The sequence below is a fragment of the Thermobia domestica genome, chromosome 7 (assembly GCF_964235325.1).
Source record: "Thermobia domestica chromosome 7, izTheDome1.hap1.1, whole genome shotgun sequence".
Taxonomy (NCBI): Eukaryota; Metazoa; Arthropoda; class Insecta; order Zygentoma; family Lepismatidae; genus Thermobia; species Thermobia domestica.
Window position 1 is genome coordinate 142,844,589 of NC_137460.1, and position 27,732 is coordinate 142,872,320.

Consider the following 27,732-nt stretch of genomic DNA (forward strand, 5'->3'; position numbering starts at 1 on the left):
AAAGATAACAATGAATGATTTTATACATCTAGATTCAACAAATTTGATGATATTCAGCATATCCCACAACAAAGAAGTCAAACCACACATAACATATGGAGCAGTTGTCATATAATGCATGAAAAATAACTTCTGTAGAGGAGTAGGATAGCTCCTTCTTCTAGAAGATTCTTCAATTACAACCCTTTACTGGTACTTTATCCCATCATGATGACACTCGTTCAGAACATTTTTTCGAGAAAGAATTCTAAATATAAATATTTACCAGGGAATAAACCGTGATTTCTTCTATAGTCAATTACAGTCGATATCTTTGTTTTGATTTCATGAAGAAACTCAATAATTTGACTATTCATCAATGACATACACGTAGCTTAAGAGTAACAAACCAGGTTCAAAATAAGCATTTTCTTTCGAATATTTCTCTACATCTGGTGTCATATTAATAACCAGTTTACAAAACTTCACCCATTATAAATGACTTCTTTACCTATATTAAATACAATTGTTGTTGTTGTTGTTGTTCTGTTTCCATTTTCACCGAACGAAATACACTAATGGCTAGCATACTAGATGAAGGGGCATCCCGTGGCCACCTATTCTAAACTTTTCTCAGCGCTTTTTCTTAGTCTAACAGACAAACTCTCTACGCCATCTTTAATATATGCCTTAGCCGACTAGCATGTAACATTTTTTTCTGATGTTTTTGTTCCTAGGGTAAAATGGATCTACAAATGTATCTAGAATTATATTAATATATAAATGAATTAATATTCGTGAAATGAAGTGAAATTTAATTTATAATACATCTAATCTTTTCACACAATTGCATATCTGATGAGTAATTACAACATAGAATCTTGAAATCTTAATAGATTCTTAATAAAAATTCTGTTGAAAAAATAAAACTTATCGGGAAAATTAAAACTCCTTTCAAGCTGTTTCAACGTTCGCTGAAATCTTTATGAATGACTTATAGTAGCTGCTAAACTGATTAACACGTGTGTCGGTTCCTGCCTTCTTATGGAACTCACCAATATGATACCAGTTCAGCAGCTAATAATAGTAATTGATAAAGATGTCAGCGAACATCGAAACCACTTGACAGGATGTTTAAGTTTCCGAATTCAAGGTAAGATCTTTATTTCAGCGTAGCTCCTATAGTCAAATATGTAGTTTCCGACTACTTAAAATTTGTATTTACTTAATTATTATTTAAAAATAAGCCTGCTTATGAATGTAGTTCATATTTCTCTTGCTCCACATATACAACTTATTTCAGATGTTAAACGTAAATCATCAAATACTTACGTTGGACATGAATTCGCATACATTCTGAAAATCTGGCTGGGTGGGATATGCTTCATAAGGCGTTCAGTCAGTAGATCACAAGCTGCATTGGACGGTGCGCTTACGAGGAGATGAGAGTTGGACATCGTACGACAAATCTAGCAAGCAAAATACAGAAAGAAGCTAGAACATCCTCTTATTTACCCATTTTCAACGTGTGAATTGCGATCCACTGGGGTCTTAATTTTTTTCTTCAAAGTCCTTATATTGAATAGGGGAAGTGGGTCACACAAATAATTTAAGCATCTGTTATATAACATTGAGTTCCTATTTAAAAAAAATAAATAAATAAATAAATTGAAAAAAACGGTAAGTACTGTTAAAGGACGATACGAAAGAAGGGATGTTCTTGCTGAGTAAAACCAATTTAATTTTTTAAGGGTTCGATATTTCCTTCCTAATCTCTCCCTCTCTCTCTCTCTCTCTCTCTCTGCCCTAATAACCACTCTGATATCTTCCAGATCCAGTGAATTTAAATGGAATACAGATCCATTTTAACTCTCTGAGACATTGGCGAAAACATGGCGAGTAACTGCCCTCACCCCTAAAGCATCATCAAACTTTTTATTATTACTATTCAACTAGTCACTCACATTCTTAAACTCATCACGGTTAAACTTCAGTATAAAACTCGTTTTTACTTGAAACCGCAAAATAAGAATAAACGGTGTATACAATGATGTAAGCAACACTCAATATTAGGATTAATTGACTATGGTTAGCCATATCTCAGATGATTTGAAACGATTATACACCACACACATTCACACATGCTCGCTCGAGAGTAATTATCAAACATTTATCCGCAGCAAAATAACTACAAAGCAACATCTGGGCTAAGAAATGCTTATTGTTCTCTTTATTTCTGTCATCATCTTCCATTTAGTGGCTAAAAGTTAGATATTAAAACTTATTAAACGCAATTCCAATCATCCTACCTGAGTAATGGCCTCAACCATTGTGACTGTTTTTCCTGTGCCCGGGGGTCCAAAAACCAAGTAAGGAGCAGGGAAAGAAGTTCCAGCTACAATGTTACGTACAGCCTGCATCTGCTCGCGATTTTGCGCAATATCTTTATTAAACCACCTAGGAGAATAAGTAAGTAAAACATTATATTAATCCGGCATACATAACAAACAAATTGCACAAGTGAAATGAAATTAAAAAGTGAATAAATAAATAAAATAAAAATTTAAAAAAAATAGAGATATTTACTTAATCATGACTTTTTCCATGTCTCCAGATACAGCAGTTTTAATTTACACTCAACAATTACTTATCAGAAAATAGTACAAACACAATCACACACTGCAAACTGTTTCTCGAAACGTTTCATCAGACAGGAGAAAGCAAAAATAGTGATAAAAAGGGAAAATTAAAGAACAGAAAAGTAGTTTAGGACTTCGAGGGTGAGTGGCTGTTTTGGGAGGCATAGTAGTAAACGCATTTGCACGGTATGCCGGAGGTCCCAGGTTCGAGTCCCAGTCCAATGAGTCACTTTTACATTTACAGTCTTTGTATGCTATAGAATTCACATCTAAAGAGGACCTGGTGTGTGAAAAAATCGATTGTTTTCTCTTTCAATAATATATATGAAATTACAACCGTTATAAGGTGATCGGTATATGGACAAAGGGTTGTCCAAGCATAGCAGCGGTCTGTGATACAGTCCGCAGCAAAAAACCTTTAACATGAGCATGTAAGTTTATTGTGAAACTACATCTAATAGAGCAGGGAATCAATTTAAGTGGCACGAATCACGCCAGGAAAAACCTCGGCGTCCTCCCCTGCACACTTATTTTGGAGCAAAAGATATCATCGTTTCACAATAAATTTACATGCTCATATTGCAGGTTTTTGCTGCGGACTGTACAATCCACGTGGTCCGGCTGAAGAGCACCGACTTCGAGAGTGGCTGTTCTGGGAGGCAGACTAGGTGGCGTAGTGGTTAAGTCATCGGCACGGTATGCAGAAGGTCCCGGTCCAGTCAGGCCACTTTTTCACTCTTTGTAACTTGTTTAATTCGCACTTACAGAGGATTGTGGTGTGTAAAATAAATCGGTTGTTTCCTCTTTCACTAATCTACATATATGGTATAATTTTTCTTGAGATGTACAATCTTAAGTCATTGCTACTTTGCTTTCTATTCTACTGTACCTAATATTGTATTTGTTATATCTTTTTCAAACTTTAATTTTCCCTATGTAACTCAGCAACCATCTTCTGACTGTTATCGTTATTTTCCGAATTTTCTTCTTTTTTCATATTGAAATGGGAAATAATTCACTTCACGAAAACTCTTGTATTAATGAGTCTGAGTTAAGTTATGACAATAAAATTTGCACTGCTATAAATGTTACTTCTTTGTAGGGTATGCTATCTCCTACATACTCTCCTATACCAACATCACGTAAGCAGAATAACTGTGTCAAGGGAAGGCCGTCGTAGGGCAAGTGCAGCGGTCGCCCAGGCACTGCGCCATATGAAGAAAGGTAATAAGTTCACTACTATATTTCCAGTCCGTTCTTGTGGTTTAAAATATTTCAAGATGTTGTACTATCACTTTGTAAAAGAATTGTTTACGATTGGGTATTATTAATGTCGTGACATGCACTCACAATAGGTATCATAATCCTTGATATGAAAAAAAAAATAAATAAATAAAAATAAAACAATAAAAAATCGAAGTTCACGGAAAATATTTATTTATTTATTTATTCAAGCTGGGTATATAATTCTCAGCTACATCATTCCCCTCCCCCCTGTTCCAAATCGACGGAGCGGCCAGAGTTAAAGATGATTTTCGCGCTGCCCTGAAGCAGAATAATACTTTTGCGATTCACAAGCACTGGCTTTACCATTTTCAATTTTTTAAGGAAAAAATGAAATGAAATGAAATCTTTAAGTTTTACGTCCCACGGTTATGCCGGTTAGGCTAAAGGAGACGGTGATGATGAGAGATGAGTGAAATGGTGGAATGAAGAAAGTGGGAGGAAACGGGAGAACCTCGAGAAAACCCACGAGCACGGTGTTTGTCCACCACAAAGTCCACAAGGCGCGAGCCGGGATCGAACCCGGGACCCCAAGCACCGGAGGTGAACGCTCTACCACTGAGCCACCGCGCCCCCCTCAATTTTTTAAGGAGTCTGCTTTACTAAAACTTCTTTACATACTTACTTTCTCTGTCAGTCCGAGAAAAAAAAAAGTACGAACTATTTGATGGATCACCATCAATTTTGGCCACTACGCAAGAAGATAGAACTTAGGAATCGAGCTCATTGATGGAGGTCATACTTAACTAAAAGTGGTAGAAATTAACGATTTCTAATTTTAACATTAAGAAGGATAAAAACAGTAAGAGATACCGAAAAGCGGGTTTCCACAATCAACTAAGCGATTCAAGAATACATTTTAACTCTCCATTGAAATTGATAGTAAAAAATCCGATTTCAGTACAATTTCTGATTTTAATATTGATCTACATTGAGTACAAAAACGATAAGAGACAGTGGGAAGAGGATTTAGCGGAAGCGGTAGAAACTAACGTTAATCCCGAATAAAACTGATCACTACAGAATAAAAACGGTAATAGCAAGAAGCTTCCCTCCCCCCCCCCCAATCAATGAAGCATCCAAGAATATACTGCATCTCCACGCTGTTATATTCCATTACCATTCTTATCTCTTTACTGAAACTTGAAATGGTACAAACCTACTACCACTTCCGATTTCGATATTAATTGAAAAAAATATCACGCTATACAAATCAACTCCTTTATATGGTGTGCACTTGATCCTGGTACTTGTTTATGTATATGACATTGCTGCAAGTACACAGTTACATTGGTTGTCTGGCCAGATGGAGTTAATCCACACGGTTACCTATATCGTGAATAGACAACCAAAGTCAGAGTGTAACCTTCTGTTCGGTGCAATGGTAGTTTTGATTCTTTGTGAAAGGGTTGATTAGATGCCAACCAATAATGACGGTGGCGGATAGTAATCGCAAACAAAAGCTACGTCTCATCGTACGACTGCAGTCTGCCTTGACGGATCAACAAAACTACACTACACAGGTATTTGTTCGTGTCACTTTCTGAGCTGCACTTAACTCATGTAGGATCCACCGTTACACTTCAATACGTTCAAGATGGCTAAGGTATTGCAGGGTTCACATTAAAATTTTGGTACTGATTTTTCTAACTTCCCTGAATTTCCATTACTGAGTAAGTAAATTTCTTCTGACACGCGACACTATTTTTTATGGTTAGGTTTAAATTTTTTAATCGGCCTTCAGCGTCCTCACAGTCCCTCTCTTTTTCACTTTTTAAACAAAATATACGCTTACTTTCTTACTGTAAATACTAACAGTCGCATTTCCTGTATTTGGAATACAATAAAACACTAGTACCAAACTACGTATAATGATAGACGAGCATCTTTAATATTTCGGCATTGTGAATACACTCACAAACGTAAACATATAACATAATTGGTCCGTTTTTTCTTCTGTAGCATTTGAACTTTTTATTTAGTTTGTGGTTGTTCTTTTAAAGCTTTAAGTTTTAACATCTTTCGGTGCTCTTCAAGCTTTTTTTTTTTTTTTTTTTTTTTTTTTTAAAGATAATTTTATTTTTTCAGTAGTTTGCCTGACTCGGGATATTTTGAAGTATTCTCTGACCTTGAAGATCGGTGTGAACCATGTACTGGTAAATAGTTTCTGCAGGGCAACTAAATGCTCCTCGATGTCCCACATGTTTCACCATTATAAACCTCAATAGCCGCATTGAATGCCTCAGTGACTGACCACTGAGTTCGTTTTAGATTAAAATAACATGCGTGTTTATTCACTGCGAACCTAAGAACAGCTCCCCTTGGAATAATTCCTTGTCTTCGTATAAGGTTACTAGAATAATGTTTATTCCCAGGGATCGAAAAATTCTTATGACTTATAAGACGTCCCACACGTGATGCTTCCTGAAGTGATTCATTCTCGTTCTAAATGTGTTCTGTTTGCTCATTTACGACATTCTACCAAATGCCTGGCATATTTTCTTGGCAGTTTCACTAACATTTGTTCGTAGATTAAAACTCGTACAACAAATACGATCTATAACGTTTGGAGTTATGTTTGAATTGCACTCAGTGACATCTCACTTAACACTGCCGATCGAATCTAGTATACTACAAGGGAAACATTTACTAGCACGTTACTTAAATAATAATAATAATAATAATAATAATAATAATAATAATAATAATAATAATAATAATAATAATAATAATAATAATAATAATAATTATTATTATTATTATTATTATTATTATTATTATTATTATTATTATTATTATTGATATTATTATTATTATTTCAAGTTCTTTTCCCCACACACTGCAAATCTCTAAACACAAAGGAACATGATTTTATATTTTGTTCATATGGGTTGGCTTAAATGGCTTGTTTTCGTGTGTCGAATCACCTCCTGAATGTTGTGATAGTCCGGTGACCAATGGAATAGAAGTATTTATACAGTCTGGACACCGTCTGAGTAGTCTTTACATTCAAATCGTTATGTGACCCACGACTGCTTACTCTTGTCTGCTTCAGATTAACAACAGCATGCGTCTAGTTATTCATTACAAATAAGGGCTCTAAAAATCTCAGGCGTCGCGACTGGATATATGAGTGTGGCGCCTAGCTTTTCTGACATTATAAGTTTTTACTTGTCAGTATTTATTATTTTTATGTGCTTGGATGGATGAAAGACAAATTCATTATCAAGTTTCCAATGTACCTTGTACCTTAACATACTGGCCCACGCAGGGTGGCGACAAAATTTACAGAAGTATTCCCTGACTTTCCCGGTTTTCCAGATTAGTTGAAATTCACTGATCTGTAATTAACCACGTTTATGGAAAAACACTATCGGGCATCCATGGTTTGAACACATGAACTCTGGCGCCAGAATTGAATGTACTACCGAATTTATGCTTTCGTATCAACATGCAAAATATTTCAAACCCGAGTTATATCTGAAACATGCTCAATCCCTTGGATCAATTTCATTCATTCAACATAACATGTGTTAATGAAATGTTAGCAAGAAGGAAACTGTATGCTTTCGTAGTTCCAAAACCAAGGATTTCGGCGAAAAACAAAATATAGAACAGCAACATATGAACATAATGGGAGATCCCATTTACGATTTTTTTCCCTACGGTAAAGGTATGGAAATATTAACATTAAAAGAGGAATTGCAAGTCATGAAAATTCTTACTTTCACAGGGCACTGGAAAGAAATGAGTATTATTTTATGATAATCTGAATCGCAAATTCTGACCTTCCCCCCCCCCTTTTTTTTTTTAAATTTCACTGTGAATTGAAAAATAAAGAAATATAGTTTTTGTTACGTATTTTTGGAGAAGGATGCTAGCAGAACACCCAGTTTTTGTGCTCTTTCTCGGAAGCCGTACTCCAGTTACAAAATATTTTTAGATGTCCTGTCGAAAAAAAAATCTTGTTTTATAATACTTTATATATTTCGTATTGGTATTCACAAAGTATACAAAATTATGCTCAATGAATGACTGAAGAGATAGAAAACGAAATTTTATTTGAACTCGTGTACCATAAATATTGTTCGCGAACTGCTGCATCATTTTTAATGTCGGAATAATTTAAAAATGAGAATAAACAATACCTTTTTTTTTTAAATTTATGAGATATATCATCATTAATATAGCATTACAAATGTGTATTTATTGATGCACAATGATCAAAATATACAGATATAAATGTATAACAATTACTAAATATATATTTATAAGCAAGAAGTAAAAAAGACACTTTAGTATCTATAGATGTATCCCATGCTAAAGGATCGAGTTCGGCTATCCACGGAATATTGACAAAGTGCATACGCTGATGTGTAACTTTATCAAAGAGTTTCGTGAACTCATAAGCACTTCTAAAATAAAGCTCTATGGGAGTTAAAATAGACCACAATGAAAATATAGAAGCTCAAATACGAGTAATTGTATTCCAAAATCCTTTCATTTCCGTGATAACTTCACTTAATGTAGGACAAGAAACTCCAATAAAATTGAAACTAAAGAGAAACAAAAACGGAAAGAAACATTGGAATTATGCGTGCATCGAAAATGATTATCATTGGTTCGTTGATCCAGCTGCATTTTGTGGATGATTCACCAATATGAAATTTCATTGCACAAGTAAAAGCATAAAATAATGCGCACAACTTCACAACATAAGTTTGTTACACATCATTTGTGGAAAATAGGCGAGTTTCTAACTTTGAAGTTGGCAATGAAAAAATGAAATAAATAAAAGCATTTGACCAGATCTAAAACCTCTGAAAATTTTTATTTTATAAAATCTTGTTCGATATTTCTTGCCTCTTACAATTTTGTGACTTTTCGCGGTCTTCTTAAAATTCCCTGACTTTTCCACGACCTCCAGAACAGTGGACAATTGGTATTTGAATGCTCAAACTTCAAGGGAAACATGACATAAGACACACAACACTGATCTTTCAAAACTTAAATCTTATTGCCTTCAATCACTATTATTCTTGGAACAGAGCCTGTACACTACGGTACGCTTGTACGTTTTATGCCAAGAATTATAATTTAAGACCGAAACATGTAGGTATATGTACCAAACTGCATTTTTATTATTGTGGTGCCTAGATTAAAAGAAATTTTTTCAAGCCCTGGTTATTGTTACATTATTTTGCTTGTGATTGTTGTGCACATTAAAAGAAAGACAGAAAAAAAAACCTTTAGTTTCACATGGTGTAATCAGTTCATATTTCGTAATTGACAATTAGCATTTTTAAAGTCAATATCACAAAACAGAATATTTCCTTACTTAAGTTCTGGAACAGTAGTTGCTGATCCTCGAATAGTAGTTGGGAAGAGTAAATCGATAACTCCATGGTCTTTGGCGATTGAAATGGCTCGATGCTGACATCGCAGTGGAATTCTGTTGAAACTGAATTCTGCTCTGAATTCCATATTTTTTATGAACTTGTTTTTAAAGCTGCAAGAAAGTATCATATACACATATATATATACATATGCTAGAAAGTCGAATAGAATAACATACCTACAAAAGATGAAATGAAGGTACAGATTCTAAGGTTATAGAAATATGAGCTAGCCCATTACTAAATCATTCTGATCTGGAAACTGCGCTTTGTCTCTTACATTTCTGTGCAGTTTCGAATTGCATTAATTCAGAGGTAAGTTTAGCAAACGAACACACTTGTTTGACACTGAAAGTGAGCGAACATGACGACCATCAACAGGGAAAATTTCTTAGATTCTTGTTATATACCACCGAAGTAGAAATATTTATATATCATGGTTATACCATTTAGCCTATGACTGATCTAGAAAATTAAGACAATGAAAATTTGATTAGGTCTGTATTAAAAGATTTAAGCATAACAATTCTTCCTTTGCAATATTACACCATTCGCAAATTGCCCCTCCCTTTTTTAAAGAAAGAAAAAATCTTGAGTTCTTGAGCTCTTGGCTATTACGGAGACCATTGTAATAATTAATTAAACTTAAGTAGTTTCACCTACTGCGTAACTTAAATCTCCGAAGCGCAAATTTGAGTGGGGTCCGAGGCTTTAAAAAGACTAAGGAAGCCTTCAGAGCATGTGCAATACTGAAGCTTCCGAAGGATGCTGAGAGATTTTACGTACAAGTAGGTGCTAGCTTAAAATGTTTGGCTGGTAGCCTCTCTCAAAAGGCAAGTGATGGTTCAATGAGACTAGCAGCGTTCTACTCAGTATTTCTTAGTAAATGAATTAACGATTTAAACAATCTGAATTTGGTCCATATGTTGCGCAATCCAAGTGAAATATCGCGTTATGACAACATAATTCAGGGACTTTCTGAATTTAATTCTTCGACAGAACGCGTAACTTCTGAACAAAATTTATACCAGATTTTCTCACTCGTATATACGATTCGAGTCTAAATAATATATTAGAAGAATACTTGGATGAGGATGCATATACTAAAAAATTCATATGTAGTTTATGGTACATGCCTTTAGCTTTTGGTGATGTAGGAAATTATCAAAAATCAAACCTTGATGTCAAGATTTTATATCAATAGGCAGCCAATAGTGGTAATGAGATGGGCGATTACAGGATAGAAATCGATATCATTCCCAAGAGAACTAAGCCTCGCAATATTGTGTAAAGATTCTTTCACCCTCATCTTTGAGAAATATGATTATGGACTACTATCAAGAGCTTGTGCTGACGGGTTCTCATGTAGGTTACATTAAAACGCTGTCTAAAATTCATAGGCATCTTACTCGCCAAATATAGTTCCTGACAGTACTACACTTCAAGGGGAACTAATCTTTAAATACAACAAAATACCACACCGTTAGTTATATACCGATCTGGCTGGTCCTCTTCCTACAAGTTCATGTTATTCGTATGTGCTCTTACAAGGAAGGTACTCCGGTGTAACACGCCGATTGTGATAAGATCGAACAGGCAAAGAGAACATCGGCGAATGTGATATGTAACACTGTAGTATACTTTTAAGAGCTAAATTAATGTAATTTGTGAATATTTAAATTTCGGATGTAAATAATTTAGGGCTGGCTTGAGTACAAAATACGAACTGTCTGAATTGAATGGATTAAGTCAAGACTGTTTCCAAAATCTAATTCGGATTATTGAGACAAGTCCAGAGCTCATTTTATTCTATCAGACAGCCACATGAAACTAAACACACGGAAATACGAAAGGCATGCGAATTGCATTCCCACATTCCATATGCAAAGAAGCTTCTGGATTCTGTCAACGACGCTTCAAGTCCTCACTTCAGTTCTTGTGACCTGCTTGAATCGTTTACTTACGCAAGTCGTGGAGAGGCAGAGCCTTCGAGTTGACTTCAAGCTACCAGAAAAATACAATGTACGTATCTTTTCTATATTTTTTTCTGACAGTTTTAGATTCCTTGCTTCGTATCTCAAGCACAGTTTTTCATACTCATTATTATGTCAAAACGGTTAGAATTAAAACTTCCTTGGCACTAATTATAAGTTTTACATCCTCTTTACTTCACTTTATCTGTATCTCTTACAATATTCTGTGAAAAACCAGTTTAAGATATAAGTAGATCAAGATTAGACTACACGGAGTTCGATTTCTAGTTGACAACTTAATATTTAGCGATTTTCTCAAAATAGCAATATATTCACCAATTCGTTATTTTAGTATTGTTGTTGCTATTATTTGTTCTATAGTTTGATTTAGTAATTATCTTTATTCTTATACTTCATGATTACGAATTTTATTTATCATCTGTTATTAATTAGAGCATAATGGGAAATCGCTGTCCTGGCATATGCAATTCTGCCTAATGCTTCACTTGATAGGGAGTTACACTTCGTTTTTTTTTTTTTTTTCTTTCTTTCTGTGGTCAAACTTTTCTTTAGTCATTAATAGTTATGTGTTAGTACTTCTTTTTTATGTCACATTTAAAGCCATATTATAAGAAAATTTAGTTTTGTACTTATTTATTTATCCTTATTTTAAATACGCTTTTGGTTTTGTTTCATACTCCCTTTATGATGTCTTTAAGCAACTACTACGACACTGACTCAATATAATCTCAGCCATCGAATAAAGATTAACGAATCGTATTAACTCACACACAAGAAACACAGTCTGAAATACTTCACAATATATGTATTTGAAAGAGAAAATTAGTAAAGTTCGTCATTGTAGGTGTTAGGTAACTATATGTCTATGTCTATTTTTTAAAATCATTTTCTTGCTAATAGAAATTATTGAAAGCTGAGATTCTTAGACTTCTACAATTTAAAATCCAGCATTACCACCACCACCAATAATAATAATAATAATAATAATAATAATAAATAAATAAATAAATAAATAAATAAATAAATAAATAAGTGTTCTGACACTAGACATCTGATTAGATGGAATGCCTCCGCGGTCCATAAAATTTTCCATTCTTCCAGATGTGCAGCTGTTTATTTTACGAGTATTTGAATTATGTAAGTTCGTTGACTACTCAATTTACTAGTGGTAGCTTTTGAGGCTAATAGGAATAACTGATTACACAGTTGAGTAATAACTGTGACTTTATGTTATAAATTACTCATAATAATCAATTAACTGAAAATCAAACTTACCAGTGTTTTGAGCCAAATTACTCTGTTTAAGGAAAGAAGTAAATTAAGAATGTGAGGTGCTTTTATTATCTACTGTACATCTATAATGATCGTAGAAGACAGTAGAAGTCACATAAATAATTACCTCTACGCAATTCAGGTAAAAATTACTATTGCTTTATTGAATTATATATAAAATGCGAATATATATATATATATATATATATATATATATATATATATATTTAATCGGCGAGGATGCCGTGAGATGCACCTAAAGTTTTATTGATTTTTTTAAACAGAATTTACCAAGTTTCTCAAAGAAAGTATAAGGATAATCAACTAAATCAATTGTCTGTACCGAGGTTCTGTACAGATGATAAATTCGTTGACAGTAAAAGTTAAATAGTCATCTTTCTTGATTCTTGCAACCGATAAACATTATGGGAATTTTTTCCTTAATAACTTAACGATTTGAAACCTAAAATTTGGAGGGCAAATGCCCTAGGATATAGAAAATACAATGGAAGAGAATGTTAAGAGTGGCTGTCATACTACTTACAACTTACAAATGTATAATGATCAAGATAAGGTCATGGTGTTTTTAAGCTGTAAATATCAAACAATGCATTGAATTTCACAGTCTACGTCACTGTGTTTTGCAAATTTTAATTTAGCTTTGTCTGAAAACATGTAAATTTGCGCAAATTTCACTTCAAATGATTATAAAAACCTTGCAATACAGATATTTATTTCCCTAATGGATCCAGTAACAAAAACATACTGCTGACCTAGGAAGGCAAACATATTCATTGAAGCCGTATATTCACTATTTAATAAAGAAGGCCGGACGGACCTACTGAACAATGGGTCATTCTGCCCAACTTAATGCATTACCGAGACGAAGAAAATATTTTCCTGTCTAGGAGATTATTTTTTATATAGGAATCAATGATAAACTTCTACAACAGACAGGAATTGTCACCCTTCACCTGTTATTTTGTATTCTGTTTCTAAATACAGACAATTTAAATTAAAGATTCGAACATTATATCTGGTTACCATCAAAATAATTAAATAAAGAACTTAAAACTAAATGAAAATAATAGTTCTCTTATACTTAATGACATCAATACTTACGTCTCGTTAAATCCTAGAAGAACTTCATCATTCGTAACGAAGTGCACTCTCCCTTCGTATTTGACATTTTTCTCTCCTTTCATATGTTGGAGATACACACTGTCTCCCCGTAGAATTGATGGTCGATTTTCTGCAAGTCCTTCCATCTGCAAACAAGAGCAAACATATTTTTGGCAATACTGCTACACTGTACTCATAACTACACCACTCTTCTCACAATTAAAGTTGTTAGAATTTTCACCAAGGTAAATCTCATATATGTATGTAAACATATACAGAATAACTCAAAAAGGACTTTACAACTTTCAAAGCATATAAAAATGTATTGAAATAACTTAGAGAATCGATATAGGTGTCACCGCGATATAGTTTATATAGTTTGTAGCAACACACTTCAAGTCTGACTCGCGTAGGGCCACATTCCTTCGCCACGCAGTCCATTCTTAAGATGGCGACTTTCACTGGTGCGGAGTGTGTTCGGTGTGTGTGTAGTTATTCATGAAACGAATTTTGCAACAGCTGTTCAGCGTAGATTTCGTACGGAACAAGGTAAAGAACCTCCAAGCGGGTTTACAATCTACAGTTGGCACAAGAACTTTGTTGAGAATGATTGTTCTATCAGTCATGTGAAATCACCAGGTCGCCCGCCCGTTGCTGCTGCTGTTGTCGAACAAGTTAGGGAAAGCTTTTCCCGTAGTCCCCAAAAAAAAAAAAAAAAAAAAAAAAAAAAAAAAAAAAAAAAAAAAAAAAAAAAAAAAAAAAAAAAAAAATCTACGTGGTGTGCATCTCGCGTGGGCAGGCAGTCCACAAAAGACAGTTTGGCGAGTGTTACGTAAACATTTACACTTGAAACCATACAGATCTACAATGGTACAACAAATTACAGACGTAGAGAAGGTTGCTTGTGGAGAATTCTGTGTAGAAAAGTTGGATCGGATAGAGGAAGACGAGACATTCCTTACCACAACTATTTTCAGCGATGAGATTCATTTCATATCAGTGGCATGGTGAACCCACAGCTGTAGAATCTGGGGCAGTGAAAACCCACGTCAAATCATTGAACACGTCCGTAAAAGTCGAAAAGTAGATGTGTTTTGTGCTCTTAGCAAATTTAAAGTATACGGTCCTTTTTTTCTTCATGGAGAACACTGTCACTGGTATCGTGTATCTTGATATGTTGGATTTTTCTTAATACCTCAGATAGATGAAAACGAATAACAAGGCATGACCTATTACTACCAGACGGCATAGTTTCACTTCCCCAAGGAAGTTAGGAATTTCCTTGATATTCGCTTTCCATGTCAGTGGATTGGCTGTGCAAGCCAAATTAAACGGCCACCTCGGCCCCCAGACTTGAACCTATGGATTTCCTCCTGCGGAATTTTGTTAAAGATCGAGTGTATGTTCCACATTAGCAGACAACCTTGCAGACCTGAGAAATCACATCTACGCTACGTTGCAGAAGTTACGCTCGATCAGCTGGAACGAGTGTGGAAAGAAATTGAGTTCCGGTGGGATATTTGCCCCATCACTAAGGGTAGTCACATCGAACTAAAATGACACTGATGTCAAACTTAAAGTGTTTTGGTACAAATTGACTGACACCTCTCTCGTTCCTGTAAGTGATCTCAATAAATTTCTATATGTTTTCAAAGTTGTAAAGTCCTTTTTGACTATATATAATTAAAAAAAAAGAAAACAATCTCCACAAATACTTTAAAACTTGGATTGAAGTGATAACCTTAATGTGATTATGATTAAGAAAAGTAACTTACTTCGTGCCTCCATACTTGTACTTTAACTGAATATTTCTCTCCTCGCTGGAGATGTCGTCAGCAAGTTTTTTCTAACAGTATCAACGGATCTTTTTCTTTACATCTCCTACTGTAGTTAACAGTAATTAGGAATAATTCATAACCAAAATTAAGTCTACAGAATACCCTGTGTAAATTGTTCTTTATACGAAAACTAATATGAAAATGAAATCTTTGAGTTTTACGTCGCGTGGTTATGCCAGTTAGGTTAAAGCAAACAGTGATGATAAGAAATGAATGAAATAGTGGAATGAAGAAAATGGGAGAACCCCGAGGAAACCCACGCAGACGGTGTTTGTCCACCACAAAGTTCACTTGGCGCGAGCTGGGATCGAACCACGGACCCTATGCACCAGAGATGAACGCTCTATCACTGAGCCACCGCGGCCCCACGAAAACTAATACCCAATAGAAGACATAAACGTAAGGATTAGCTGACGATGTCTCCATCTCGGTGAGGAAGGAAATATTCAACTAAAGGAACAAACATGGAGGCTCAAGCTAAGTCTCTCTCCTTATTCTTCTTATGAAAAAGTGCACTATAGCTTCTATCAGTAGTGATTACAATTTCTTTCTTCAATTGTGTTCCTCAGTGCACACCTAGTTTCAGAATTTCCTTCAAATATGAATTTATCCAGAGGAAATCCCAGAACAGAATACCATTGAAAACAATGTTTGGAAATCATGTATAATGAATTTTGTTTGCGCTCGATCAAATTTGCTGTAACTTTAACAAAGTCCTTTCGTTTTTTTTAGTACATCCTCGCGTATTAGCCGAAACAAATAATATAATATATTTCGCCATGTCAGTTAATTATAGATCGAAAACGCTTCACTGAACAGTTTGAGTGCACTGTGAGTCTACGACACAGGCCTCCCCAAGAATAATGGTTGTTTTGGTATATTTAAAAAAAATATATCAAACTCATGAAATGCAAAAATTAAGTATCATACACCAGTGAAACGTGTGAAACTTTCTTTGTTTTGTTATATCACATTTTACATTCTAATCATAAGGCTATATTGAAATGCATTGCGTGTTGCATACATTCACAAAAAGTAAAAAAAAAAAAAAAAAATACCATGCATAGAGCAAGCACGTGTACTATATTTTACTTGCTACATTTATTTATAATATCTTTTAACATTGGATTACATTTTCCTCAACTGCATTGCACTACAGTATATCAATTTATGATATGAAGTCTTTTCTTGAATGAAAAGCTTCGAAGCAGGGTTCTTTGTAAAGTCTGTAAAGTGCGACTCACAATGGTGCAGTCGTAGCAATGTACTTCCTATGGTGCAGTCGTAGCAATGTACTTCCTATGGTGCAGTCGTAGCAATGTACTTCGTTCTAGATTTCCCTGTTTTCTTCTTTCCTTTTATCGAGCACATTTTGCACATTTTTTGTCGGTTCTTCTTTCCCGGAGTGATTAAATTTTACGCAAAAAATGTTTCGGTCACCTTTAAGTTGTAATCCTGGATGCTTCACATGTGGGTTCTCTCCTTTGTATACAGCCAGTACCTCACAATAGATTTCATGAATTCAGAAAAGGATAGTTTGTTTTTGAGAGTTCTGCTGTACACACGGGCACACTCAAGCGGAGGTCCACCGGGTCCGGACCCCCATTCCCCCCAAAAAACAATATATATATATATATATATATATATATATATATATATATATATATATATATATATATATATATATATATATATATATCTGAATGCAGGATATAAGTAGAAGCACTTTACAGTTACTTATCACTTTCTCGGATGCAAAATAGTATTCGTTCAGAGTCCTGGTGATTGGAAAGACGAAGAAATAAATGCAAAACTCAGCGGTGGAGAGCAGCATTCATTCACCCTGTCTATCAAAATGATTGAAGTGATTGAAGCGATGTGAATTCTAGTAACTTAGTAGCCAGGTTTCACAACATCGGTTAGGTACAACATGAGACACAATACTTTAAGTTTTTATTATTATTATTATTATTATTATATTATTATTAATTATTTATTATTATTAAACTCTTGGTACTTTACGGCTTCATTAGAGCCTAAAGCTACGAAGTGCCCGTTTCTACAGTACATCAAGTCAAACACGAAGGACATGATCAGTAAAAATAGTCAGTACACCTTTATGTCAATTAGACAGTCTACCAAGGCTACAAGAAACTAAAAACACTGAAATCGAAAATCTTTTCGCACATTTTCTTCCCCCAAAGCACACGGAATTACAAAATCTGTAAAATGTTGTAGAATGCAATTACCTGGAAACACTTAACATGACGTATATACCAAAACATATTTACCTCTAACCCAAAGAGATCCATGTCATTCTTCTTGACTTCTGTTAATTTTATGTGGTCTAGACTGTAACTCTTGATATCAACATGCATTTGATGTTCCTCGATATGTAGCAAGAGTGACATATAATCCTTGTAGTTCCCTGGATCAAGTTCATGCTTCAAAATAATTTTTCTAAAGAATGGAAAATCAAATAAATAAATAATATAAAAATTAAATAAAAACAGAGATGCAAAAAAGCATAGGCTTTTTTCAATCAATTGTTTTTTCACATAAAAAGCCGTTTAAAAAAAAAAAAAACGGAAATTTTGGCTTTTTCATTTTTAACATTTTTCTACCTAAATAGCTTTCTTCTAGTATACCCTATAGTTAAATGAGATTTCATGACCTAAATGACATATTTCGCTTTACAATTCACCATCACCACATGTTTAATAAATTAAAGTAAACATAAAGTATTTAGTATTTGACAGCAACTTTAGAGGCTATTTAACTTCAACTTCTGATTTACCGAATTTTTTTTTTCTTCTCTAGATCATTTCATTTATATCATCCATATTTTATTTCTTTGAGCTTAGTACTTTACCTTCTAACACGTAAGTTAAACTTACGTTTTTTAATATATCCGTCAGAGCGTACTTCCATATTTCAGTTATACTATAGCTGTGCAATGATTTAGCAAAAATCTTCCGGATACAATCCTGAATACCATTTTATACAAATAATCAGTAGAGGATTTAGGAAAGTATTTGGAAGAGGTTTCTCTGATTAATGTTTGTTTTTCTAAAAATCCGTAATTTTTATTTGGGAAGAGCTTGAAGTTTATGAGAACAGGACGCATAACTAATATTCCGTTTTGTTTGTATATTCAGTAATAACCATCCGGATACAACCTTGAATACCATTTTATAAGCCTACTGATACTCAGTGGCGGATTTAGAAAAGTATTTTTTTATCAATATTAAGTTTTTCTAAAAATTTCTAGGTTTTATTTGATGGGAGCTTGAAGTTTATGAGTAAAGGCATAACTAATATTTAATTTGTTTTAGGAATCCCGTGATTTCAGAGAACAGGCTTCAGTCCGAAAGACACCTCCCACCCTAACCCCCTTCGCAAATCCGTCACTGCTGGTAATTAGTAGTAACAACGATTTAAAAACAATAAGAAAAGAGGTCGGCCAGGACTCTCAATACACGCACTATTTCTACATTCACAGATGGAATTAAGAAAAACTTTTGTTAGAATGGTCGAATGAGGGATTGAATCCCAGACTTCCCGACAGAAGCGCAAAAGCTAACCACTCACTCATGTTTGTTGTGCAGTTGTGCTTGACCTAAATGTATTCCGTAGTTATTTATCTATTTATTTTAGAAAAGGAAAGTTCTGTAATATCTTGTAAAAATTCAGAAACCTTCAGGACTGGGTAAACCGTGATGACGGTTACATATTCTAGAGTCTTGGAAACCACACGCTCAGATGAACAGTCTATTACGCATATGATCTATGAACAGAAAATTTGGTACTTTCCTGATTCTAAACAAACTCAAGAAACAGTCAGTGGACTACAGAATTCGGGACTTTACCGATTTTGCAGGCCCGAAGCACCTGACAGGTGGTAACAGATTATTACGTGTGTGATAAATGAATACAAAATTCGGGAAAGTACCGATTTTTAGCAACCCTGAAATTCATGGTTTATTTTCGAGGTTTTGTATCATTATCTGCATCACTAATTAAATAAGTTTTTGTATTGTAGAGAAGCGAAACAAAGTCTGTTTTATCAATGTAAAGCAGAATTGTGAAAAAGACCAAAATTTCCCAAGCAAAAAAACGAAGCAGATAAAAACTGAGTTTTTTTAAGCCGGTTTTTCCGAGCCCGTGCATCTCTGAAAATAATTAAAAATGACAACATGACTGACTGGTTGGCTTGGATTTTAAGTTTCCTTTCAGTACCAAGGTTTCACGAGACGTGAAGCTACAGCTTAGTGTGGGGTCCAAACCACGTGAATCGAACTCAATTTCCCGCACCAAAGGCTCACACATTAACCATATTCCAACGAAAGAATTTCATAAGATGTATCAGTATTCTTAATAACATGTGTACAACGATATTCATATTACATGTAAAGTTAGATATAATACAAGCTGCAAATTTTTTCAGCAACACAAAGGAAACTCAGTGAAACGTTTATGTTTCTTCTTTTCTCCCCTCTCTCCCATGTCCGTCATGTGATCAGCGAAAACGAGTGCAATCCACAGCTTTGCAATTATATCATTTTAAAACTCACTAAATTATCATACCTCTAAGTTCGTAAAGCATTTTTTTTTTTTAGACTGAAATGTTTTTTCAGACCAAATTTTAATTAATTATCTCTTGTTATATCAGTTGTATCACAAGTGTGTTTTAATTTTGTAATACAAGTGTTATATATTTATAAAATACCACGTAAATTAATATAATCACTTTCGACAAACTCATCGAAACAAAACATTTATAAGGACTGCTCATGGAAAATCTACTGTTTACTGTATAAAGCTGAAGGAAACCACTTCCGGTCTATTATGGAAGCTGAAGAGATAAGGATAAATAAAGCCAATGCTGTTAGTGTCCCCTAGCAAAGATTTCCTGGTTAATGGTTGACTGCAGTCTGGAGCACCACATTCCTTATACAGAATTACAATTTCATAGATACTTACAATAAGTAATTCTGGTATTAATATGAGTATTTTCAGCGCACGTACTCTTACATTAGCTCTACGGTGGGTGGGCGCAAGAGTGATTAAAATTCCATGTTACGTTCCATCTCATACAAATTCGATATCGAGAACTGGTCTAACTTGTAATTCAACAAGGCAAGTTATGCACAGAATTATGTTGAAGTAGGTACTTTTATGTCTCTGAACACCTATTAATAATACACCTAAAATCACATAATAGTATAAAGTATATGGCTCTTTGTAAACTACACAATGGCTCTTTAGCTAAATGCTTCACCAAAGACGGTGAAACGGAGGATTCTTCATTAGTTTTTATTTTTCAATCCTCTTTCCCTCTATTATACAAAATTTCTCCTCTTCAATTTACTATTTCTTCGTTTTCTTACACTCTTATCAACCTACCCATCTCCCCACCTACTTAAACCTGGCAACACTATCACACAACGTGACTGTTATCTGACGAAGCATTTTGGCGAAAGAATTCATAGTGTACTTTTGGACAGTGTTGGGATTTTGATTGTTTTCTAGTAACTAATTCATACACATTATATACTTATGTACAGAAGCGTATATATATATATATATATATACAGAGTGTTTCAAAACAGTTATAAGCTGCCGAAAACATGAAAAAATGAAATTTAATGGCCCATAGCTCCAAAACTGTGGGACCTACCGTAGGCGACTGAAGACTTCACTCACGAACTAGTATGTGCCCTATCCAAATATCCAAGTTTCAGAATCCTGTTCTACTTGCGCAACAATTTTTATAAAGGTAGTTGATGAGTACTTCCAACTGAATGCCCATAGTCAAACTCCCTCCATAAAAATTGTTGCGTGAGTACTTTAGGATTTTCACAGATGTAGTTTTGGATAGCGCACATACTAGTTCCCAAGTAAAGTCCTGACCCGACTACAGTAGGTCTCATAGTTTTGGAGCTATGGACATTTAATTTTTTCACGTTGTCGGCAGCCGATAGCAAAAGAAGCATTTGTGCAGCAAGGTTGGTACGTCCCAAACGTTGTCGGTGTTGTTTTGAAACACTGTATACACTATATATATATATATATATATATATATATATATAAAACAGCAGGTGTATCAAAAGTATGCGGTCACAGGCTAACTCTTTCATGAGGAAAGAGGAAAAATACAAAAGAAAAAATAGTACAAAGTTGTTTCAACAGGTGGTTTTCAATCTAAAATGTTGCAATTTTTCCAACTTCATCAGCCGTTCGGGCTTCACCCTGGTAAGTCACCCTGTCTCAAATCAAAAAGCAAAATTTCCAGTTCAGCAAAGGCAACTCGAATGGAACGTACGGACACACAAAAATGACACGTGAATTGTGTACATTAACCTAAAAACCTCGAATCCGTTCCTCAACAATGCTATATTATCAGTATGGTGAAGGTCCAAGGAAACAAGTCTGTCTAACTAGCCACGTTGCTTTTTCATTTATCACAGCGTGCCTTAGTAGCGTATATGGTGTAATTGGAAATATTCTACCATTTTAAATTGAAAACCACGTACTCCTACCAGCAACTTGTCTCTTTTTCTATTTTCTTGTATCTTTAGTCATACTAGAATATGTCTATAATCCGGAACTCATATATATACACATGGTTTTGTACAAAAATATGACATTATTGTCCGTTTCTGGTATCATTTGACTGCTATACCAATCGTATTTAAAATGTTGCCTTCGGTATATACTTACAAAACTTTCTCCATTTCCTTCTTATTGGCCCTCGTTTCTTTCCGTACTCTAAGGCCTCGATTGAGAAAACTATGAAGAAAAGGTGAGATTTCGTACTCCGGAAGGGGTCGCTTCATCTTCAACTGAGAACTACATCTGAAACAAATATTAAATTTGTAAATAATTACTTCGCAGAGCAAAATATTAATCTGTAATTGTACATAACTAATCAGAATGCACAAAACTCCAATACATATTTTTTAATGGTGTATAAGAACCTCATTTAACATTCTATTAACATATTAACGTCTGTCGATTAAAATTCTACAAATCAAACTACATGAAGGTTACCGCTATCTCTTCATAATCGTGACATCTAAACTTGATTCGCGAATATCTCCATCGTGAATTAGAGTATTAACCAGCTTTTTTCACAATGGTAGAACAGCGTATATTCAATCAAGAGCGTTAGTTTCTCTGTATTTTTGTTTTGATTTATTTCAAAGTATACGAATTTCTACTTACGAGGAGGTATTAAAAAATTCGTACAATCACCCAGAAGGTGAAGAACTCCGAACACTCTCGGACATGCATTTTATAGATAAGTCCTTGTATGTTAAACATATAAATTCTGGACGCGTTTGAACAATTCTTTTTCATTAAGTTGCAACATTTTCAGGGGAAATCAGCAAAGCAGATCCACGAAGAGATGGAAAAGTCTATGAGGATGAAAACTCATCCTGAAAATGGTATCCAAGTGGAAACGGCAATTCCAAACTGGACACATGACCAGCACGGACGCCTCTAAATCTGGAAGACCATCTTTCACTGAGATGCCACCTTGACGGAAAAAATTGAGATCGTAATGAAAGACAGGAAGATAACCATTGAACGCGTTATGTGTGCAATAGATATGAGTTATGGGTCTGTTTGGGATATCATTCACAACCGGCTACATCTTCAGCATCTGTTCACCCTTTTCCAAAGGAGAAATCGCAAGAACTTTCCAAGAGAAATGTTTCATTGCTGTAAGTTTGATGAAGAGGATTTTTTTTCGGCAGACTATTGACAATGGAGAAAGTTAGGATTAGGACCTAGAAACAAAAGAAATGAGCAAACAGTGGAAACACATCTCCCCCATCCTAAAACGACACGAATGCAGATATCTGCAGCCACAGTGACACTTTCCGTTTTCTGTGAACGGGTCATCATGACAGATTACCTACCACAGAGGCAAACTATTAATAGTATCTATTATTTCTATCTCCTGACTAAGTTACGAGAGGAACTGAAGAAACGTCGTGAATTGGTCACAAAAGGGGTGCTGCTGCTGGCAGACAATGCACCAGCTCATTCCGCCCATGCATTCATGAAGGCAGTGGCATCAGGATATAAAATATTGCCCCACCCCTATACTCAATCCAGAAATGAAGCGTCCACTCAGAGGACGTCATTTTGACAGTAAGATGACGTCATTTCTGAGATTAAACTGTGGTTTGAAAGCCAAACTGCAGACTTTTACAAAACAGGGTTACGGAAACTGAAAAACCACTGGCAAAAATGTGTTCCTAGGCACATCCATCATGGTGTCAGAGTTCTCCTAATTTCTTCTAGATGATTCCATGAACTTTTTGATACCTCCTCGTATATACTGTTTCCATAGGCATTTAAAGATAAGATTTAAATATCTGTCTTCTGAAATGTCATGGAATAAAAATTCGGAAACACTCAATGATGTTGAATCACAAGAAATAAGTTCCAGGAAAACGATGAAAATAAGGAACGAATTCGTAAACGCTGTTACACATTACACGTAATAAACTATTACAGGTAACAGCACGAAGAGACATACTTAAATTCGCAACATTCGCTATATTCACGTCTCCAATTTTCCAAAACTACACTAATTTTGTTGTATTTGTTACAACATTGCACAGCGTACAATCTGGCACACAATATACAGGGTGCTTCTGTGACCATGATATTACATTGAAGATCTCAACAAAGAAAGCAAAATATCTTAGTAAACATACGTTGTATATCAAGTAAACGATTAGTTTAGGTATCTTAAACTGTATATATATATATATATATATATATATATATATATATATATATATATATATATATATATATATATATATATATATATATATATATATATATATATATTAATATATATATATATATCTGAGTTTATGTTACAAAGAGTGGTGACAAAATTTACTGGAAAGAATTCCCTCACGTTTCCCAGTTTTCCAGAACATTTTGACATTTTCCCTGATGTACGAATAGCTACAGATATTTTTCCATGTTCATGGGAAAACAAGACACAGACAATATGACAACGATGTCTCAAAATTATATATATATATATATATATATATATATATATATATAACCTTTATCTTAAAATTACAGAAAACTTACCTAATAGAAATTTCTGCACAACGCACGAAATTGAACATCTTCTTTGAAATTATAATTACAGGGCCGCATGGGGGGATATTCAAAATTAACAAAAAATTGGCTACTCACCAATGAATCCGCCCTTGAAAAATTTAAAAATTTTGACGTTTCGGAACTCTCAGCTGGTTCTTTCCTTAGTGGCAAGGTAAAAAGGATTAAAATGGAAAGGAGATAAAAGGAGTAAAACCAGGAATACATACCACTATATAAAGGTAACGTACAAAAAAAAAGATCCTGAGATGAAAAGAGCAGAGTGAAAAAAGAATGAACTGAATAAAAAAGGAACGTGGTGTCTATGTTATGCCACTATTGCCAGATCCAAAATATGCATCAAAGGTAGGTACCCAAGCTCGATCAATGTTACCAGTATCAAAGTTCAATGGAGGATTCATAGGTAAGTAGCCAATTTTTTGTTAATCTTCCTTGAAACTTTAATCTGGAATGGGGGCACGGTGGCTCAGTGGTAGAGCATTCACCTCTGGCGCGAGAGGTCCTTGGTTCGATACCAGGTCGCGCCAAGTGGGCTTTTTGATGGATAAACACTATGCTTGTGGGACCGCACAGAGAGTATAGTATTGGAAAAGTGGAGTCGTGAATATAGCGAATATTGCAAATTTAAGTATGGCTCTCAGTGCTCTACTTTGGGACGTAAAACTGAATTATTTCATATTTTATTTTTAATATGTAATGTTAAATATGATGAAAGTTTCGTCACACGAGAAAGGAAAAAGTCACAGTGAGAAACTCACCGAAAAATGGTCGATGTATGTACAATCCGTAGCATAAAAACCTGCAACATGAGCATGTAAGTTTATTGTGAAACGACGAAGTCTTTTGCTCCAAAATAACTGTGCAAGGAAGGACGCCGAAGTTTCTCCTGGCGTGATTCGTGCCACTTAGATGTTATGTTGATTCCCTGCGCTGTTAGGCGTAGTTCCACAATAAACTTACATACTCATGTTGCAGGTTTTTTGCTGCGGACTGTACATAAAACTGGCTGTTCCATATGAACGAATATCTTTTAAAAAAAATTAAAAAAGTATTATGTAACTCATTTCAGTTCTCCACACGCTTTATTTCCTCATCAACACTGCGTATATATTCCATTATAGTCGCGGCCCTTACCCATACCCTTCGTAAGAAAGAGCCCCTTCCGTAAGCATAACCACAAGTGACCACAAAAGTCTTTTCCGCATGTGCTGGAGGACAAGGTTGTCACACGTTTTTTTTCTTTCTTGAAAATTTTTGGACACCATATGTTCTTCTCTTCTAGAGAAAGCCGTAGTAGAAACGTATTGACGCATGAATTGTGTAATAAAAAATTATCTAAGAAAAATTTTAAATAATCCATTGCCTACAACATAAGTCAAATCGGGCGAAAATATCAAAACTCAACACGAATCATTCTTTTTTCTTTAAAAAAAAGGACATACACTATTATATAAAAAAAAAGAGATTAAAATGACTTACTCATCAATAATGAAGTCAAACTATTATAGATAGAAACATGCATTTGTAAGAACGTTCCTTTGTCACAAAATCAAGGACTAAGAATAGATTGTTGTGAAGTATGTCTTATAGGGGAGTAAAAGAGGGTTCAAATAGCTTTTGCTAAGAATAGAGTATCTCACGAATCCTTGAAGTTATTTTAAAAATTTCGTTGCTGAGAAGGGGAAATTGAGTCATTTTCTATAATGTTATACCTATAATTTTAGTTTTATTGAAGAAAAAGTCCCAGGTAATTAAAAACAAACATTAGTGCAAAATATCAGAAAATTGCAATGTGATTAGCACTTGGTTGATAAAGCCGTTAGTAAACTAAACTTAAAATAAAATTTAGAACAGGCTATTGTGAAAATGATGACTTGTATGTAGAGACCTGCACGGGCCGAATTTTTCGGCCCAAGCCCAATCCAGCCCGAATGTACCTAGACCCGGCCCAGTAAGGGCCCGAAAAGTTTTGGAGATTTTCGGCCCGAGCCAGGCCCGGCCCGATAAGTTTTTTAAAATTCTTGGCCCAAGCCTGGCCCGGGCCCGATAAATTTTAAAAGTTTTTGGTCCGACCCCGGACCGATAAATTAAAAAAAAAAAAAAAAAAAAAAAAAATTAGTTCGAGCCCCAATCTTTCTCAAAATTTAGTATTAAACTTGACCTAACCCTCAGAAACATTTTCTAAACTCCGGTTCACAACCTGACGCTTGTCTCCCAAATGGTACCATTGCCTCCTAGAACTTTGACTGTCATCGAGAGAACAAAAACTCCCATTTCCTGTAACAAAAATCTAACTTAATTGATGTTTAGCATAAAGTGAAGATGGCAATATTGTTTAGCGACAGGCAAAACTTTCTCACCCCTTCTCGTCATATTTTGGGTTCAGTAAAGGTCAAGGTCAGAGCTTAATTTACCACGCAATGCCTGCAGTCCTCTATAGGAAAGTGGGAACTGTAAATAGCTATTGCATTCTTTGTAACATTTTTCACGGGCACACTTCTTCAACGTTTGGCTTTATTCCAATTATGGTTTAACAAAAGTCAATAATTTATTAAAGAATTACAATTAATCGGCCCCAGCCCGGCCCGACCTGAAGAGAAATCAGCGTCGCTTCGCCCAAGCCCGGCCCGACCCAAAGAAATAACAGAATCCCAAGCCCGGCCCCAGGTATATGTAGCTGCTCATGAAAGCGCTGAAATCTTTACACAAGCAATGTGCCACATCCATACCAAGCATCATTAAAACTGGTCCTCAGTTTCCCATCATTGGGCATACTTTTACTGATTTTACTGACTAATTTGCAGCCTGTATACTGTACTTGAAGCATTGCATATAACGTAATGCATCCATTGTTATTATACGTGATGTATTAAAAAAAAAAAAAAGCGGAAACTGAAAACAGTATTAGTAGAAAGGGGGAAGTTAGTGACTATCTGCAACCCCAAGAGAGATGGCGTCACTTCTTAACGCCGGATCATTAGGGAAAATCACAATTTATTATTTAAGGAACTGTACTGTATTACGTTACTGTTGTTCTATAAAATTA

At 34.8% G+C, this 27,732-nt stretch overlaps 2 protein-coding genes and 1 non-coding gene across 4 annotated transcripts in view; 2 read left to right on the forward strand and 1 right to left on the reverse strand.

Moving 5' to 3' along the window:
* Positions 1–4,035, forward strand: part of LOC145690430 (S-phase kinase-associated protein 2-like) — a 211,071-nt gene extending 207,036 nt beyond the window's left edge. The window contains exon 6 of one of the 2 annotated variants that reach the window (XR_014132213.1): positions 3,721–4,035. The gene's annotated coding sequence lies outside the window, so the exon portion shown is untranslated. The remainder of the gene's footprint in view (positions 1–3,720) is intronic. The other variant, XR_014132212.1, reaches the window with a different exon arrangement.
* LOC145690429 (putative helicase mov-10-B.1) overlaps positions 1–27,732 on the reverse strand; it is a 128,928-nt gene that overhangs the window by 46,874 nt on the left and 54,322 nt on the right. The window contains exons 7-12 of the mRNA XM_081765293.1: positions 22,248–22,382; positions 17,816–17,984; positions 13,687–13,832; positions 9,241–9,411; positions 2,289–2,436; positions 1,312–1,448 (exon numbers count right to left, since the gene is read on the reverse strand). Coding sequence (XP_081621419.1) covers positions 1,312–1,448; positions 2,289–2,436; positions 9,241–9,411; positions 13,687–13,832; positions 17,816–17,984; positions 22,248–22,382 — 906 coding nt within the window. The remainder of the gene's footprint in view (positions 1–1,311; positions 1,449–2,288; positions 2,437–9,240; positions 9,412–13,686; positions 13,833–17,815; positions 17,985–22,247; positions 22,383–27,732) is intronic.
* On the forward strand, positions 25,142–25,213 carry TRNAQ-CUG (transfer RNA glutamine (anticodon CUG)). Its single transcript has one exon. It is a non-coding gene; the product is annotated as a tRNA-Gln (tRNA).